Source organism: Dipodomys spectabilis, unplaced genomic scaffold (assembly GCF_019054845.1).
Source record: "Dipodomys spectabilis isolate Male_0828 unplaced genomic scaffold, ASM1905484v1 ptg000235l, whole genome shotgun sequence".
Lineage (NCBI taxonomy): Eukaryota > Metazoa > Chordata > Mammalia > Rodentia > Heteromyidae > Dipodomys > Dipodomys spectabilis.
In genome coordinates, this window is record NW_024870912.1 from 2,668,245 (window position 1) to 2,686,531 (window position 18,287).

The following is an 18,287-nucleotide window of genomic DNA, read 5'->3' on the forward strand; positions in this document are numbered from 1 at the left end:
ACAAGGACTTTGTCCTTCTCCTTTATATGAATGGCCTCCTGGGGAAACCAAGAGCCCAGACAGTTGTGAGACTACCGCTATGCCCAATATCTGTCCCAAAGAGCAGGCGGTTTGCTGCTGAAGTGCTGCTGTTAGTGATGGTCTGCAGATCAAATTCCAGATGATCTCTTTCCATATCCATATTGAGCTCCCTAGTGTCAGTCACATTTAGAGACAACAGGTCCTAGGACCTGAGGTCTCCTCCCCCTTAGGAAAGGACAATGGAAGTCCAGTTTTGGTGTATTCTTTCTAAAACTCTTAAGAGAGCAAGGTGAAACCACCAGTGTTGGTAAACATGGTGAACTGTAGCTCTACACTGTAATGACCAACAGCAGACCACAATAAGGCTAATTAATACCTGGACAACCTTCCTCTGCCCTGGAAATGAGGTTGTTGACTGTCACTATTACTAGGGTATTCTCCTTAGTGAGGCCGAGAGTATGTCTCATCTCACCCTGCCATAGGTGACTTACTAACGAATTCTGCTTATCTCAGTGAGAGAAGATTTTGGCTACAAGTAACAATAACAAAATAATGAAAACTAAATTCATTAAAAAAAAATAGGCATTTTCCCCTCACATTTCTGGAAGTCCAAAGACAGGCAGTACCTGGTGTTTGACATCAGAGCTGATGACTACAGTTTTATTACATTCTTTCCTAGTTAGAGGATGGCTGCTGGAGCACCCATTGTCTTGTCCATGTTCCACAATGGGAGAAGAAGTGGAGAGGATAGCACCTGTGTCTGGAAAGCAAAGGACTTCAATGCTATAATTTGGGAAATACGTTATAGCAGTAGCTGTACTTGAGAATGCGTGTGCCAGGCATTTAACATGAATTGACTCATTTGAATTGAAGTACATGGGATTTACATTTCCACTTCACAGATTAGGAAATGAGGATGCAAAAGGCTCAGTAGTCTCAAGACATTTCAGAACCCAGGTTCAAGCCTGGACCAACTGCCAACCGTCTTCAGTTTTCCTGTAAATCACTGTCTTACCTTCTTCAGTATACAAGTGTGTATTGATGTAAAGAGATATACAATTACTGGAGGATTTTTAGAATTAGGAAAGATTATTATTGAGAGTCCATTCAGACTGGACTGAGAAAGTTTGAGTTCATATTCTGGCTCCCTTGTCATTCAACAAAAATTCGAACTGTTATTTTTCAGACAGTGGGATTAATAAAATAGGCACACTTTCTCTGAACTTGAGTGGGGAAAAGAGACTTCCCACTCCAGTAGAGTAAGCAAGTAAGAAAGGGGTGCCCTTTGTTGATGAATGAGAAAAAGGGGGTGCAGAGTTATATCCTGGATCATTGGAAGAACTCTACATTCTATATCCGGATGAGTGATCATTCCTTAAAGGGTGGCATGAAGGTTGTGAACGAAGGACACAAAGCATCTTGCTGCTGAGTGCTGCAATCCTACGTACTCAGGATCTGAGGATAGTGGTTCAAAGCCAGCCTGTGCAAGAAAGTCTGTGAGACTCATCTCCAATAAACTACTGATAAATACCCAGAAGTGGTGCTGTGGCTCAAGTGGTAGAGTGCTAGCCTTAGGCACAGAGAGGCTCAGGAACAGAGCCCAAGCCCTGAGTTCAAGTCCCAGGACTGGAAAAAATAATCATAGCGAATGTTCCAGAGAGAGCAAGTTTCCTCAGGGAAGAAAGAAAACGGTTAGCTTGCCAGTTGCTAATGCTTGGGGATAGCAGTAGAACTTGAGTCTTCTGTAGTTGGAGGGGAGACCATGCTGAGCCTTGAAGTCAGAGAGAAGAGTTTGCATTAATTATAATTATAATAGGAAGCTTTGGTCCTCACTTGACTCTCAGTAACTCCTTCATCTTACAAGATATAATACTGGCTTTGACTATTTCTTAGGGTTAATGATAGGATCAGATGCAGTGTGTATGAGAACAAATTGTTCTATATAGAATCACACATAAAATAAGAGATCATAAAGGCCCCTAGGAAAGTATTTCTTAGCAAGAAATATGTCATTTAAAAATGGTACTGTATACAAGTAAACTTGTGGTTAGACAATGCAAGCTGAGCAGAGACAAACATAATTTTTTAGAGATAAATATAATTTTTAAAGCCTAATATTTCCACAGTATTACTTGGGAATTCCCCCTCCTAGTTAGGATATAGCCTTTTTGTTGTTGTTATTTTTTTTTCTGGTATTAGGGCTTGAACTCAGGACCTTGTTCTCATTCAAGACAGGTGTTCTATCATCTGAGCCACCCCTCCACTTTCAGTCTTTTGCTGGTTAATTGGAGATAAGAGTCTCTTATACTTTTCTGCCTCAGCTGGCCTGGAATCATGATTCTCAGATGTCAGCCACCTCAGTAAGAATTAGAGGTGAGAGCCACCAGCACCTTTCCAGATTGGGTTTTGATCTATTATCTTTTTGGCCAAAACTGCTAGAGACAAAGGATAAATGTAAACATCTTACCTTTTTTTGGGGGGGGAGGCGGGCAGGAGTTTGGGTTCAGCACCTTGCAGTTGCTATGAGCCATGCCTCTAAGCCCTTTTGCGTTTAGTTTGTTTTTCACACACGTTTTCCTACTTTGGCCCCAAAGGGACCTCCTCAGACCCAATCCTCTTATTTCTGTCTCCCAAATAGCTGAAATTAAAGATGTGTGCCACCACACCTGGGTCAAAACCCTATCTTTTAAAAACAATATGTGAAATGAAAAGGAATTCAGCTGCTGGCAAGAAAGAACGCTTTCTAGGTGAGCAGAAGCTAGTGGTCCCTTTCCTGTCTGGGCATGTGAACTCTCCGAGTTTGTGTCCAGCTAGACAGAAGGTCGTCCCTGACTAGGTAGAGGGACTCTATTTGGACAAGGAGACATTAGTGGAGCTTTGATAGCTGTCTGCAATAATATAGCAGATTGGAATCTGTTTTCCCTACATGATAGCTCTTTCCACTGGAAATTTTAGAGACCCCAGCAACACAGAGGCTAGGAAATGAGTTACAAAGCAGAGAGAATTCTGTAGTTCTGTGCTGTTTATACCAAAGCCCTCTCAGTGGGAGAGCTCTCGTACTCATAGATTTTTCTCAGTGTATTTGAAACCAGAGTTAAATTAAGACTAATAAAAGTTCAACTCAGCCCACATCCAGCTCAACCCTTGGAAGGGTTGACATGATCTGCTTCTTACTCCAACTGTCCCCTTTCTGGAGAAATTCTCATCACTCATGTTTTATAGAATTATTTTAAAACTAGGTATGTCATACAATAACAGGTTAGAATATAAGTGAAGAAAGAAATTGTGACCCATGAACAATTAACAGTGTTCAGCGGCAAAATGACAGAATGGATGGCGGCATTAAGAGATAAGAACTTTCAAATGGCAATGATAAATATGTTAATGAAATTAGAGGAGGAAATATGGACAATGACAAAGGCCATGGAATCCCTAGGAAAGAATGACTCAGAAATTCTTGATGCTCAAGATACAATATGTGAGTTGAAGCATTTATTTAATAGCAGTCTAGATAACTAGAAGAAAAATAAACTTGAGATAGAGCAATAGAAATTCTGTACTTGCTTTAAAAAAAAAAAAAGAAAAATAATTCTGTACCTGAAGCTCAGAGAAAGAACATGTGGGCTAATAAAACCCAAAGCAGTCATAAAGGACATAATATGCAATAGTAATATGCAATGCCTGATCATCATACTATTGGATTTCCAGAAGTAGAGGGTAGAAAATTTAGGGTAGGCAAAATACATGATGAGAAAATAGATAATAATACCTCCAAAATTATGAAAGACATCAAGCTGCAGATTCTAGAGTCTCAGTAACTTCCCAACCAGAAGGAATGAAAAGCAAGCTACATCTCTTAGTACATCTCATTCACACCACTCAACACAGAGATAAAGAGAAAGCCCATGAAGAACAAGTAGAGAAAACCAGTATTCCATTTAGGAAACATCAGTAAAAACTGTAACTGACATTTCACCTAACCAGTGAAGTCCACAAGACAAGGGAAGGCTTTTCAAAAATGACTTAAGCAACAATAAACACTGTCCACCTGAAGTTCTACACCCAGTAAAACAAATTATGCACCTATTATGAAAAGAAAGCTGGGGAGACTGGTTATCAGCAGATCTGTGGTATAAGAAATATGAATGGGCTGGGTGCCAGTGGCTCATGCCTGTGATCCTAGCTACTCAGGAGGCTGAGATCTGAGGAACACGGTTCAGAGCCAGAGCCCTGGCAGGAAAAGTCCATGAAACTCTTATCTCCCATAAATGACCGGAAAACTGGAAGTGGCACTGTGATTCAAGTGGTAGAGTGCTAACCTTGAGCCGAAGAGCTGAGGGACAGCGTCCAGGCCCAGAGTTCAGGCCCCATGACCAACAGGAAAAAAAAACAAACAAAAAAACTTCAATATGAATGGTAGTGAGTTGTAGATCCCTGGGTAGCCATTTAAATATAATGTAAGTTAGAGCTACAAATATATCATATTTGATTCATATGAATATATGGAACAATAAAATCTTTTCTGTTTTTAATGTCCTATACACTGTAATTACCATACACTTAAAATCTATATTGAAACCTAACAGTGTTTCCCCAGTAAGTTTCTCTGTGGCACAGTTGCATTCTGTTTTTCATGGAACATCTTCCTGGTATTGTTTTGGACCAAAAAGTACAAACAGTTGATTTAACCTCAGCTGGGTTTTCTCCTATTACAGTGAGAGACTGCAGAGGGAGGCTCGTCTGATGCTCCAAGACTATGACGGTCAGCCTTATGTAATAATGTGTCAGCTCAGGAAGGTCCTGACCTGCATTCCATCCTGCGATGAAGGCAAAATATTGGAATCCCTAACCAAGAAGTGAAAGCTCTTCCAAAAATGCTGTCTGGCTTTTTTGCCAAAGAAAATAGTTGATCATTGCACTTAAAAGGTTTTTTGGGTGGATTGTCTCAGATGAAACCAGCATGTTAACTCAGCTGCTCATAGATAAATCTGCACATTTGTCCTGTCAGCTGCTGGGGTCTTTGCTTTGAAATGCCATCAGGACACCTATTGTACAAGTTAGAAATTGTGTTCTGTTATTGCAGTGGGCATTGTTAGTTCTAAATGTATATTCCTCAGTCTTCTATGATTCACATATTTCCCAAATTCCTCACTTCTTCCAACATTTGCAGTGCTACGATATAGGGTTATATATGTTTGTTTGCTTAATAATGATGATATCACTTGCCAAAGATACATGATACAATTCTGCAGCCATTGTGGCAGCATGGAAAAAAATACCTGGTATGATTTTGAATCAGGAAATAAAGTAATTTGCAGAACAATGGATTTGATGTGGATGGGAAAAGACTTTCCACTTTCACCTTATGTAATTATATTTGAATTATATTAAGCGAAGTAAGCAAGACCCAAAGAAATGTAGCCTGCATGGTCTCTCTCATTTGTAATAATTAGAATGTGCCTATAAATCTACAAGTAAATCCAATGGATAGTAAAAGACAAAAATTATACTTGGTCATAATTATATGTGATTCAAATATTCACAGAATATCTTCTATTATAATTTAATTTGAACTAGATCTGTGTTTGCTGCTAAGATTGTATTTTTTTTACAAATCAAGTATGTGTGTGTGTGTGTGTGTGTGTGTGTGTGTTTGTGTATGTGTTTTACTGGGAATCAGATTCAGGGAATTGTATAAGCTATACAAGCCTTTTACCACTGAGCCTCATCGATACTCATTTTTAAAAAGAAATTAAACTGGCCTGGGAAGGTGGCTCAGTAGTAAAGTGCTTGCATTGCATGCATGAGGCCCTGGGATCAATTCCTCAGCACCACATAAGCAGAAAAAAACGGAAGTGGCGCTGTGGCTCAAGTGGTAGAGCACTAGCCTTGAGCTGAAGAGTTGAAGGACAGCGCCCAGGCCCAGAGTTCAGGCCCCACAACTGACCCAAAATAAAAACAAAGAAAACACACACACACACACACACAAATTGAACTACATAATTCCAGAACTGCAAAAAGTTTTGGAGACCCATGTACTTTTTTTGCATATGAAACGTGAAACTTGGAGGACAGTAGGGTATGTAGGCAATGTTCGTTGATTGTAGCCTTACCCAATACAGGTATTTATGTGTTTAATGCTCTGTAAATTTTTTTAGTGATTTTCAGTATTAGTTTTATTGCAAAAGGAAAAAAGTCTTATAAGCCTCAAACATGATAAAGAGAGCAATGTCTGATCTGACTGATTTCATGTTTTTTAACCACAAGTATGGACCTTTCTTGTCTAAGATATAGAATTCAGTGCAAATTTCTGATCACCAAATTATTGAGCAAAGTTGCCTAAATCTTTTTCATCATATATATTTTTAAAATATGGTGTTTCAAGATCTGAGGATCATGGTTCACAGCCAGCCTGGGCAGGAAAGTCCATGAAGCTCTTACTTCCAATGAAGCACTAAAAAAGCTGGAAGTGGAGCTGTGCCTCAAGTGGTAAAGTGCTAGTCTTGAGCAATTAAAAACTCAGGATCAGTGCCAGGGACCTGAGTTCAAGCTCTAAGACCAACAAAGTATATATAAATATATATATATATATATTTCATATTTTCTTGAAATGGTTTGATTTTTAAGACATGTATGTGTTTGCAATGTTATTATCAGTTAAATAGAACTACTTACAAAAAGGTACCATGGAAGGAAGAATGATAAAGCTGTAAAGTTTTCTATTAAAGGTGATTTAGAAATCTAGAAGAGTTTCTAGCAGTATAAGCCAATGGAATTCCTTTGTCCTATTAAGAATTATTATTTACCCTCTCTGTTTGCGCTCATGTATATCAATATATCTTTATACATGCCATGGTTTTGGATTAAATTTTTTAACAATCTACTACTGCTCAGCATATCAAAATTTACTGATCCTCAGTGGATGTTAATTCCACAGTTGAACATTACTGTTTCCTCGCTCTGATTACCAGTTTCTACCTGGGGCTCCTGTTTGTGGTAAAACAGCTACCCCTTAATCAACATGTGATTAAGACACTTGGCTTGTCCTTTGCCTCTTACGAATGTGGATATAGAAATACTTTTTGGGGTCTTAGCTTTCAATTCTTCTGGGTGTATGTTCCAGAAATAAAAAGAAATAGAGTTGTTAGCTCATACAGTAGCACTGTGTTTTAAAACTGTCTTGACCGCCACATTGTTTTCCTAGAGACCATACCATCTTCCATTCCATCTTACAACAGTATCAGAATTCTAGTTCATCCACATCCTTACCAAAAGCTATCTTTTTTCTGGGCTTTCCCCCAGCTTTTAATAGTAGAATTAATAAATATCAGCAGCTAAGTTTTTACACCCTTCTTTCGCATCATCTTAGTCACTTTACAAGATAAGCTTTCACTGTACATGTTTGATAGGTGTTTTCATGTTAATTTTATATGGCCACATAGTCAGTTATGAAGTGTAGAGAATAGAGACTAAAGGTCTTCACCAGATGGAGATTTTTCTCTAAATCCCTTCTCTCCATTAATTTTAAATTTAATGTTGTGAGTTTATGACACAAACACACTGCTTATCATTCACAGCTTGTATTCTTTCCTCCAGAAAATCCATTCCTCGTTGCCGAAGAATTAACAGGATGCTCTCCAATGAGTCCTTACATTCCCCTGCATTTAGCCGTTCCAACTCTCAAGCTTCAGTAGACAGTGCATCTATGGAGGACTTCTGGCGGGAAATAGAGAACCTTAAAGAGCACAGCATCCTGGAAGGACAGGAGGAACAGCCGTCCGCTCCCACTGAGGTCAAGCCTCTGGATGGTAAGGGGCTATACTTGCCCTGTATGTGTTATCTTTTCCTTTGTGTGCTATCTATTGTGCTGTTGACAAGCAGAATCACTCCACCGGTAGTTCAGAGACTCACCCTGTAGAATTTGGCCCAACCACCTGCTCTACTAGACTTAAATTTACACAACTAGCACAAGGATAATGCCAAGGTGACCTGAGCCGAAGGAGTACTGCACTTCAGTATCATCCAGATCAGCCCCTTACATATCACTAGATAAGGACTCTGTTATTTCTCATTGAGCAGATGGAGTATTCTAGTTTGGGTGTCTGTTTCTGGTGACTGGATTACTATTGGTGGGAAGGAGTGTGTGTGTGTGTGTGTGTGTGTGTGTGTGTGTGTGTGTGTGTGTGCGCGCGTGCGCGTGTGCACATGTGTGTGCGCATGTGTGTGTGAGAGAGAGAGACAGAGACAGAGAAAGAGAGACAGAAGATAAACAAAGAGGAGGAATGAGAATATTCCAGTACAATTTTGGAGACTAAAACTGACTATGAAGCATTCCCTGGTATTATTAATGTATTATAGTTACCTAGTTTGTATGAAATAATGTTTACTTTAAATATTCTGGGCTAAACTGAAAGAAGTTGATGGTCAAAACAAATGTATGTAATTGTACCTGGCTATCAGAGAAGGCAAAACTCCTTACCTGTAATTAAAAGAATTGGTTATCGCTTCTAGGCCTAGTTGTTGCTAGGTGAATATGTAAGATGTCTATTAGCCAGTGATTGATTGTCCTCAAAGCAATAGGATAAACTGAAATGTTAAAAACCTTCTTGGCTGTGGAAGGTGAGCAGTGGCCCATATCCTTATCTCAGATAGGTTAGAGACTGAGGTAGGAAGATCTGAGTCTGAGATGGCCTGGGCAAAAGCCTGAGGCTCTATCTGAAAAACGAACAAGGGACCTTACTACCCTGAACCGGCCAAATGTCATGTGACTGAAAAACTAAAGCTGAAGGACTGTGGGTGTGGCTTAAGTGGTACAATACTTTCTAACAAGGGAACCCTGAATTCAATCTCCAGTATCAGGAAACAACAACAAAAAAAGGTGTTTTAATTCTTCATTCTCTTTTCTACAAATCTGTCTTTCACTAAGAAGTGATAATCGGATATAGCTCAGTTAGGAGACTCCCTACAGCATAAAAACAAACCACCTTACATACATTTTATGAGAACCCTTGCAAGAGAACCATTCTGTCAGTGAAGTGCATTCTTCCTTCCCTTGCTTACTTCCTTACCTCTCATCATTTCTAATGCAGAAAAACAGAAAGATATAAAGAAAACACCATGTATACAATATCACTTTTCTTTTGCCTAGTGATCTATATTAAGAACTATGTCTTCTGAAATCATCATAAGGATCTGGTACTTGATTCACGGATAAAGAAAACAGGCTGCCGGGCCCTGGTGGCTCACGCCTGTAATCCTAGCTACTCAGGAGGCTGAGATCTGAGGATTGCAGTACAAAGCCAGCCCAGGCAGGAGAGACTGTGAGACTCCTATCTCCAATAAACCACCAGAAAACCGGAAGTGGCGCTATAGCTCAAGTGGTAGAGCACTCGCCTTGAGCTGAAGAATTGAGGGACAGCGCCCAGGCCCAGAGTTCAAGCCCCACGACCGAAAAAAAAAGAAAAGAAAACAGGCTATGTGTACATATTGCAGTACTTTTGGTCTTAAAAACATAAAGATCTGCCAAGTGCTGGTGGCTTACACCTATAATCTTAGCTACTCAGGAGACTGAGACCTAAGGATCATGGTTTGAAGCCAGCCCAGGCAGGAAAATCCTTGAGACTCTTATCTCCAGTAGACTAAAAAAATCAGTAAGTGGAGCTGTGGCTTAAGTGGTAGAGTGCTAGCCTTGAGCAAAAAAGCTCAGGGACAGTGCACAGGCCCTGAGTTCAAGCCCTAGGACTGGCACAAATAAAAATAAAATGAAGACTTGTCACTTATGAAGTAAAATAAATGAAGTACAGGAAGCCAAACACTGTATGATCTTAATAGAGGAGTGTGCAAAAGTTGAACTCATACAGGTAAAGAGCTCTTTATCAGTAAGGAGCAGAATGGTTGCTGCTAATCACACTGGCCTAGAGAGTGATATGGGAAGTGTCTAGTAAAGTATGTAGAATATTAGTCAGAAAATAAGGATACCTATAAAGATCTAGTGCACAACACAGTGATTGCAGTTGGTAACTGGGTGTTTAGTTCTTGGGGATCACTAAAAAAGTAGATTTTTAAGCATTCTGGTCTTAAAAATACCTGTGTGTGAAGTATCTCAACATAGTCATTTGAAAGCAGATGCATATATCACATATGTTAAAGCAGTATATTTTACATGATAGATACTTGTTTTATGCATCGGTTATAAGAAAAAAAAGATACAAATTAAAAATAAAAAGTATCATGTGTTTGTCCTGATACCTAACCTCCAACTCCAGTCCCAATACCACACAGCTGTTTTTTTCCTATTTATAACTCTCTTCTCCATCAGTGGGCAACTGGACCCCAATCTCTACCATGTATTTACATTCACTCACACCTAAAACACATGGAAAATATTTTCAAGCTTACTAGTCTAAACTGCTACAAAACATAGACCTACTAACCAGAATTGAATATTGACAGACACTAATTTTTTAAAGATCTATGAGATTCTCATCTCCAAAAGCGGTAGAAGTAGAGCTTTGACTCAAGTGGTAGGGTGCACAAAAGCTCAGGGGCAGAGCTTAGGCCCTGAGTTCAAGCCCCAAGACACAGCGCACACACACACACACACACACACACACACACACACACACACACACACACACACACACACACACACACGTCTTGAGTTTCTGCCCTAGACTGACCTCCCATATAGCTAGGACTATTGATGTGTGCCATTGCACAGTTTATGGGTTAAGATCTTGCTAACTTTTAACTTTGTCTGACCTCAAACTATCCTCCTCTGATCTCCACACCTAAAGTAGCTGAGATTATAGGCATTAACCACCTCATTCAGCTCTGTCCTTGAAGTATTTGCACAGATCTTAAGTGTACCATTCAATGATCTTTGACAAACGAATGTACTCTTAAAACCTCACACTGATCAAGGCAGATAATATATCAATCAATGCATAAAATCTCCTTTATCAAGGCAATGACACACTATTCCTGAGCCAAGGCAGCCACGATTCCAATATTTGTGCATCCCAAGTTTTTAAGTGTCTTATATGTCTAAGATTCAGCTATTATATCAATAGTTCACTCCTTTTGGTTTGTGGGTGGTTTGTGTTAGTTACTAGGGCCACCTTAACGCACCATGATCTCCTCTCAGTTGTCACAGGATGCAGAAGTCTAGGAGGTGTCTCTGTGGAATGTAGGGGACAATCTGCTCTAAGCTCTTTCCTTGGCTTCTAGTGAAGCTGGCCGTTCTTGGTGCTTCTCAGCTTATAGACAACACTGTGCCATTCTCTACCTCCATAGTCACTTTGCCACAGTGCACGTTCTCTTTGCTGTATCTCTGTCCTTTCTCCTCTTCAGATACCAATGACCGGGAATTAAGGGCTCATTCTGCACCAGATGACCTCATCTCAACTTTTTAAAGTTTTTGTTTGGAAGTTGTTTCTTTTTTTTATTTATTGAAGTACAATCAGTCAAGTTAGAATTATGTACTTTTATGAAATACAACATGATATTCTAATGACTGTATTGGACCTATATCGTATGTACATCTGCAAAGACCGCTTCCAAATAATCTTTCATTCACAGGCGCCAAGGGTTAAGATTTTATAACTCTGGTGGAGGATACAATTCAAACGTTCATGGTAGCATTTCATTATAAGAATGTGTCACATATTTAATCAACCTACATGTTAATAGAATTAAGAAGTTTTCATTGTTGTCATTATTGCTTAAAAAATTGGGCCATTATGAATAAGATTGCTATGCATTAGATTGTAAAAATCTTTTGTGGACACATTTTTTTATTTCTCTTGGATATATGTATTTTTGTAGATTATACTGTTTCATATTCTTCCCAGGAGGTTAATGACACACAGTTCCTTCCCCATATCTTTGAAACATTTCTTGCCAGTTTGCTTAATATAAGCAAATAACTCATAGCATCAAACAGATTTTTCCTGTAATTACTGTACATTCATGTATGTGGTTTTATGAAATCTTATGACTGTCTTTAGAAACTATCATTTTAAGATGGACACTTACAATTCTAGCTACTCAGGAGGCTGAGATCTAAGGATCATGATTTGAAGACAACCTAAGTAGGAAAGTCTTTGAGACTCTTATCTCCAATTAACTCCCAAAAAGCTGGAAGTGAAGCTGTGGCTAAATGGTAGAGCTCTAGTCTAGGACAGGTCCTGAGTTCAAGTACTCAGTACTGGCACAAACACACACACACACACAGAGTCACACACACTCACAGTCACACACACAAACCTACAAAAACCCTGTTCTTTAATTAGTGATGTGATTTGCATGAATTTTTTTACATATTCTGGATACAAGTTTTTGTAAGCTATATGAACTGCAAATATTCTCACCCTGTTTGTATTTCTCCATGGACTTAATGGAGATCATTAAAAGTCACTCTGTTTTCCTCTCTCTCTCTCTCTCTTGGTCGCCTCTCTCTCTCCTCTCTTTGTCACAGTTTGCTACAAGAATATAGAAATGTAGTCAATTTTTGTATCTGTCCTTATACATCATTACCTTCCTAAATTCATTTACTAGTAGTTGTCTACTTTAAAATCTTTTAGGGTTTTTCTGCATACAAAAAGAAGTTGCCTATGACTAGAGACAGAAGCCTTGTAGCAAAACAGAACAAGGAGATTCTGAGTTTCCAAAGCAGGCCAGTATCACTGGAGAACAAGAGGCAAGGAAAGAATGGTATGAATATGCCCCGTAGACCATGTTAAAGCCAGGGGGTGGAAAACCTATTGCACTATTGTCATTTTCATTTTGAAATGTTGAAAAATGGGTTGGAAATGTATCAAGAATGATTGTAGGAAGAACTTTTGGGAATATAACTGAGTCAAAGATGAGGTTAGCTTAGCTCTGTGTGTGTGTGTGTGTGTGTGTTCAAACATGCGCCTTGGGACTTGAACTGGGGGCCTAGGGTCTGTCCCTGAACTTTTTGCACTTGAGCCACAGCTCCACTTCCAGCTTTTTGGTGGCTCATTGGTGGAAGTTGGTATAATAGTTCACAGCTGTAAGCCCAAGGCTCAAGAGGCTGAGGCAGGGAGATTGGGAGTTCCAGGCTAATCTGGGCAACAAGAGAGTTTGAGGCCATCCCGGTCTACGTAGTGAGACTCTTTGTCCATTAAAAAATAACAAAAACAAAAAAACACTTGCAGGCTTTTCCTCTTTCCCTCTCACTCCTCCCTTCCCATTGCTGTCTTTGGGTTGCTTAGTTCTTTTCTTCCATGTGCAGTACAGCTGATGGGCCCCTTTGTTGTATGTTGTTCCATTTCCCACTCCTGGCTTCCCTCTGTTGCATGCATATATTTACCACATATATGGTCAAGAACCTGAAGTCATTTAGTAATGATACGACAAAAATGAGTGGTTGTCCTTTGTTTCTTGAGTCCTGTTTACTTTGTCATATCTTCCTGTATTTTGGCTTTAGCGTCCACATATCTGGGAGACCATGTGCCATTTGTCCCTTTGTTCTTGGCTTACCTCACTCAAAATAATTTGCTCTAGTTCCATCCATTTCCCTGAAAATGCCATTATTTTGTCCTTTCTAATGTCTGCATAATATTCCATTGAATATAGGTACCACAATTTTTGGATCCACTCATCAGTAGTGGGGCCTACACTAAGCAAAAGGAAAGAAAGTAAACATCATATGATATGGAAAAAATAATTTGTATTGTCAACGCCCATAGAATTCACAAACTGTATAGACCATGATAATGACAATGGGCCTTGTGAAGGTTCAAATGCATTTGTGACTTTAAGTGTCACTATTCCACAATACTGTGAAATATATGAAATTTATGTAATCACCTTACCTCAATTTTTTTTTAAAGTGAGAGAAGGGATGGGTTAGGAGCTATGGGTAATAATGTTGTCCGAAACCTTGTATTCATATACTGTTTTGTAGAATGGGAACCTCTTTGTTCAACTAAAGACAATAAAAAAATTTAAAAACAAAAATGTGTTAAATTTCTCCAAAAAAATTGAAGTTAGAAGCCGGGCGTTGGTGGCTCACGCCTGTAATCCTAGCTACTCAGGAGGCTGAGATCTGAGGATCGCGGTTCAAAGCCAGCCCGGGCAGGAGAGACCTTGAGACTCCTATCTCCAATAAACCACCAGAAAACCGGAAGTGGCGCTGTAGCTCAAGTGGTAGAGCGCTCACCTTGAGCTGAAGAGCTGAGGGACAGCGCCCAGGCCCAGAGTTCAAGCCCCACAACCGACAAAAAAAAAAAAAAAAAAAAAAAATTGAAGTTAGAGGATTTGAAATATATTAAGGAGGTAATAAGAAAATGCCTTGGTGATATGTTGATGTGTAAAAGGGAGGAAGATGTCAAGAATATCTCCTAGGACCTTTCCAGCCTATTGCTTGCTTGGATGGTAGGTTTCGAGTGCTAAAATGTGGAAGAGTGAAAGAGGCCTAGAGCTGTGAATGAAGAGTATAACCTCAGGTTTGAACATGTTTGGACATGATGTGGTAGACTAAGCCAAGTAGCTATTGAGTAGGCAGTTGATTTTGTGGAGCTGGAATTCAAAGGAGTGCTCTGGATTCAAGTTCCACACTTGACAATTAGAGTACGGAACATACACTCAATCCACATAATTCAGCAAACAACAATCACTATGTCTTACCTAGGGAACACATATTCCACAAAGGCTTCACCCAGTAAAAAGTCCAAGGATTTAGACCAACTTCTCCTTGACTTTATCTTAACTTACCTGTAAGTTACTTCTTCCTCCTACTCCTTTATTAACACCTTACAGAAGTAGACAGAGAAAAAAGAATCTAACATTTAACACCATGTTCAATTATATTCATAAACTTTTAGCTTTAGAAATGAAAATCTTAGACTTCATAACTCACTGACTTCAAAGTTATTTTAGGTTAAGACTGTGGATAATAAATGCACCTTTCATTTTCTTTGAAAGAGGCAGCTTACAAAGTAAACAAACAATAAAAACAAGATGGCAAATCAAATGTTTGCCTGGTTGAGAAATTGGGCTGTTGGAGTACATTAGAAGTCTTTGTTTATATCCCAATGATGTAATAATGTAAGCAGAGTCCAGGCCTGCTAGATTGGGCTTTGACATGTGTTTACATATCAATCTAATCTACTCTTTAAACAACCCTCATTCAGGCACTACTTGCTTAGCATCCTACCCAGCAATGTGTGTGTAGTGGATTTGCCATGCCAGGATGTTACTATCCTTAATTCCTTTTATTATTGTACATTCCTCTTACAATGGAGTTAATTTGCATAGATGAATCTTGGGTTTTGGATTGTATTCTAAAAAAATAGACTGAAAATTCCCATGTTCAGAATAAAGTAAATATGTAGAAGAATAAACAATCTGATGAATACCTCATTTTATTCCAAATTTCTTTGCCATCTTAACAAATACATTGCTTACAAAACAATCTAATACCCAGCCACTACCTAATACTTTATGCTCAACGTTGGATAACCATCTCATTGGGAATTATACTTTCTGTCAGGATAGTGGCTACAAACTCTAGCCCTGGAGCTCCTGATGGAGCTCCAAGGGAGATAGTTGTGGATGCTTCCATTTACTCCATTCACAGGAAACTGCTTCATCTTGGTGGGAGACTTGATGGTATGGAAAAGTGGCCAAACTATGACCAGATGGTCTGCTGCCAGAGCACTTGTTTATTCTGGCATGTACCCTTGTAACTCTTGTCTAATCTTGTCCAGTTCATCCCTACCAAGACAATCTTTCTCTAGAAGGGCTTGGGCTGGGAAAGAAGTTAAGTTTGCGTATGTTGATCAGTAAAGATTCGTGAAATAACAAAAGCAGTATATGACTCACAGATCCTAGAGAGAAGGGGTTTAGTGAGCTGTGCAGAGATAAAGAGGAGGGAAGCCACCTAGGGCCTGAACACTCAACCAGTAGATGGGAAGTAAGAGAGAAGGAGTGTGGTACCTAAGGGCTGAAATCCTCCTTGTGGCCTAAGGCAGGTTTCTCCATGGGGAGCTCCACTTGGTGGATTTGGAGTAGGTTATGACTGAGACATGGCCACTGATGAATGCTTGGCAGGTGGAGGTCAGTGTAAATGAATTAAGTTGCATGGGCTGTCCCACAGAAGGAGGACCACCAGACACATGTTGTATAATGCAGATGTCTGGATAGATGCATTGAGGATCCTGGAGGACATGGGAAACTGGGATTTATCCAGTGTTGGAGCCTAAGAGAAAGTTAAACATAACCAGAATGCCTGCCAGGCAACAGAAAAGTGCAGGACCTCATTACCCCCGTTTTGCTAACGAGAACACTAAAGCTTAGACATATCTTAACATATAACCAAAATTACTTAGCTAGTAAGTGATCATTCTGGATTTGAACCTGCTTTAAAAAGAAACCCTTTGTGTTCCATTAAACCATGCTTCTTCGGTTATGATTTTAATCTAAATATTCATATATGGCTTATATTTAAGTCTCTGGCAAGGAAAATGTCTTCTTCAAGTTACCCAGTTAACTGTGCTATACTAGATGATATTTTCAAATGCCACACATTAAAACTAGAATCTGGACATTTCCTTCACTGTTGTTGGAGCCCTTTCTCATAACTCCAGCATACGTCCCATATTGTTGACAAGTCTCCCTTTCTGTATGATATGCACAGACCTACAATCGTGTAGAAATGCCTTACACTTCTCTTGGCCATATTACATCACAGAAGGAGAACTTGAAGCAGAGTGGCTACAAGATGTGGGTCTGTCTACTCTGATCTCTGGTGATGAAGAGGAAGATGGCAAAGCCCTGCTTTCAACATTGACTCGAACCCAAGCAGCTGCAGTAAAGAAGAGATACAACACCTACACCCAAACCATGAGGAAAAAGAACAAGCAGTCTGTGCGGGATGTCAGAGATATCTTTGGAGTCAGTGAATCTCCTGTAAGTATGAATGGGTGAATAGAGGCTTTAGTTTGATTTGGATGGAAAAAATATCACAACAGGCTGGTTCCATCCTAGCTGTCAGAGAAAACTAAAGCAGACAGCACACACATTTTATAAACTTGAATTCAAGTGACCATTCCTTACCTCCTATGACTGTATTCTCCCTCCAAAACATATTTACTCCCTTCTGTGTTGAAGCTGGAGAGTAATTTCTTTGGCAGTGGAACACTGGAAATTCTATGGATTCTCAGGGAAATAACCTAAGATTGTAAGCAAGTTCAAGTGAGTTGTTTTAAATGAGGGGATGGTAAGTAGGGTAGCATTTCTGTTTACAAAATCAACATCATAAAAGCAAAATGAAAGATACCAGAATTAAATGGGCATGGGCAAAAGGATCTCTATGTCTCCCTCCTTCCCTCCCTCCCTCCCTCCCTCCCTCCCTCCTCTCTCTCTCTATCTCTATCTCTTTCTGTCTGTCGCTCTCTGTCTCTGTCCCTGTCTCTCTCTGTCTCTGTCTCTCTTTCTCTTTCTCTCTCTCTCTCTTTCTGTCTGTCTGTCTGTCTCTCTCTCTCACTCTCTCTCTCTCTCTCTCTCACACACACACACACACACACACAGAAGAAGCATGGCATGTTTTAAGAGAAATGACTGGTTGAAGTTCCAGCTCACCCTATCTGTTCCATGGTAATCAATTTTCAGAAGTGGGAGTCATTTCTCTTGTTCCGACACTGGTTTATTGCTAGTTCTGCCTTACAACTCCTTCCTTCCTCCACTTATTGCATCCTTGCAATGTTTCACTGCAGTAACTGCACTGTGATTCAGCATGTACCGATTGAACTCATTCTCTGCACAATCTGCTGTGAGGTTCTACACAGAATTCTTGGAACTTCGGAAATGTTTAGTATATTTCAAGACGGAAATTTGATATCCTGCTTGGGGCAAGTTGTTCAATCACGTTGATTTAGGTTTCTCATCATTTCGTTGTAATATCAGTGGTTAAATACTGCCTTCCAATTTGAGTCACTTTATATTGTCCTCTTGTCTGTTAGATATGGTAATCATAAAGGATAGTTGCCCAGATGCTCACATATGCTTAATTATCCTTTGCATTTGTGATAATACTATCCTCACATTCTTTAATAAAACTTTCCAATGGTCCTTTTTCCTTCTGTCTCAATAAGCATACCTACACTTTTCAGGTTCCCTAAGACTTTGGATTTGTACTAACATAAAAATAGTATGTAGCCCCTAGTCACATGTACGAGGAACTGACTGAAGTATGGCTTGTTGTGGGTAAGAAACTGAACTTTTAGCCTTGTTTAACC

At 39.5% G+C, this 18,287-nt stretch overlaps 1 protein-coding gene across 1 annotated transcript in view; it reads left to right on the forward strand.

Moving 5' to 3' along the window:
• Positions 1-18,287, forward strand: part of Arhgap28 (Rho GTPase activating protein 28) — a 166,156-nt gene that overhangs the window by 90,660 nt on the left and 57,209 nt on the right. The window contains exons 2-3 of the mRNA XM_042699188.1: positions 7,618-7,829; positions 16,742-16,959. Of these exons, the coding sequence (XP_042555122.1) occupies positions 7,618-7,829; positions 16,742-16,959 (430 nt within the window). The remainder of the gene's footprint in view (positions 1-7,617; positions 7,830-16,741; positions 16,960-18,287) is intronic.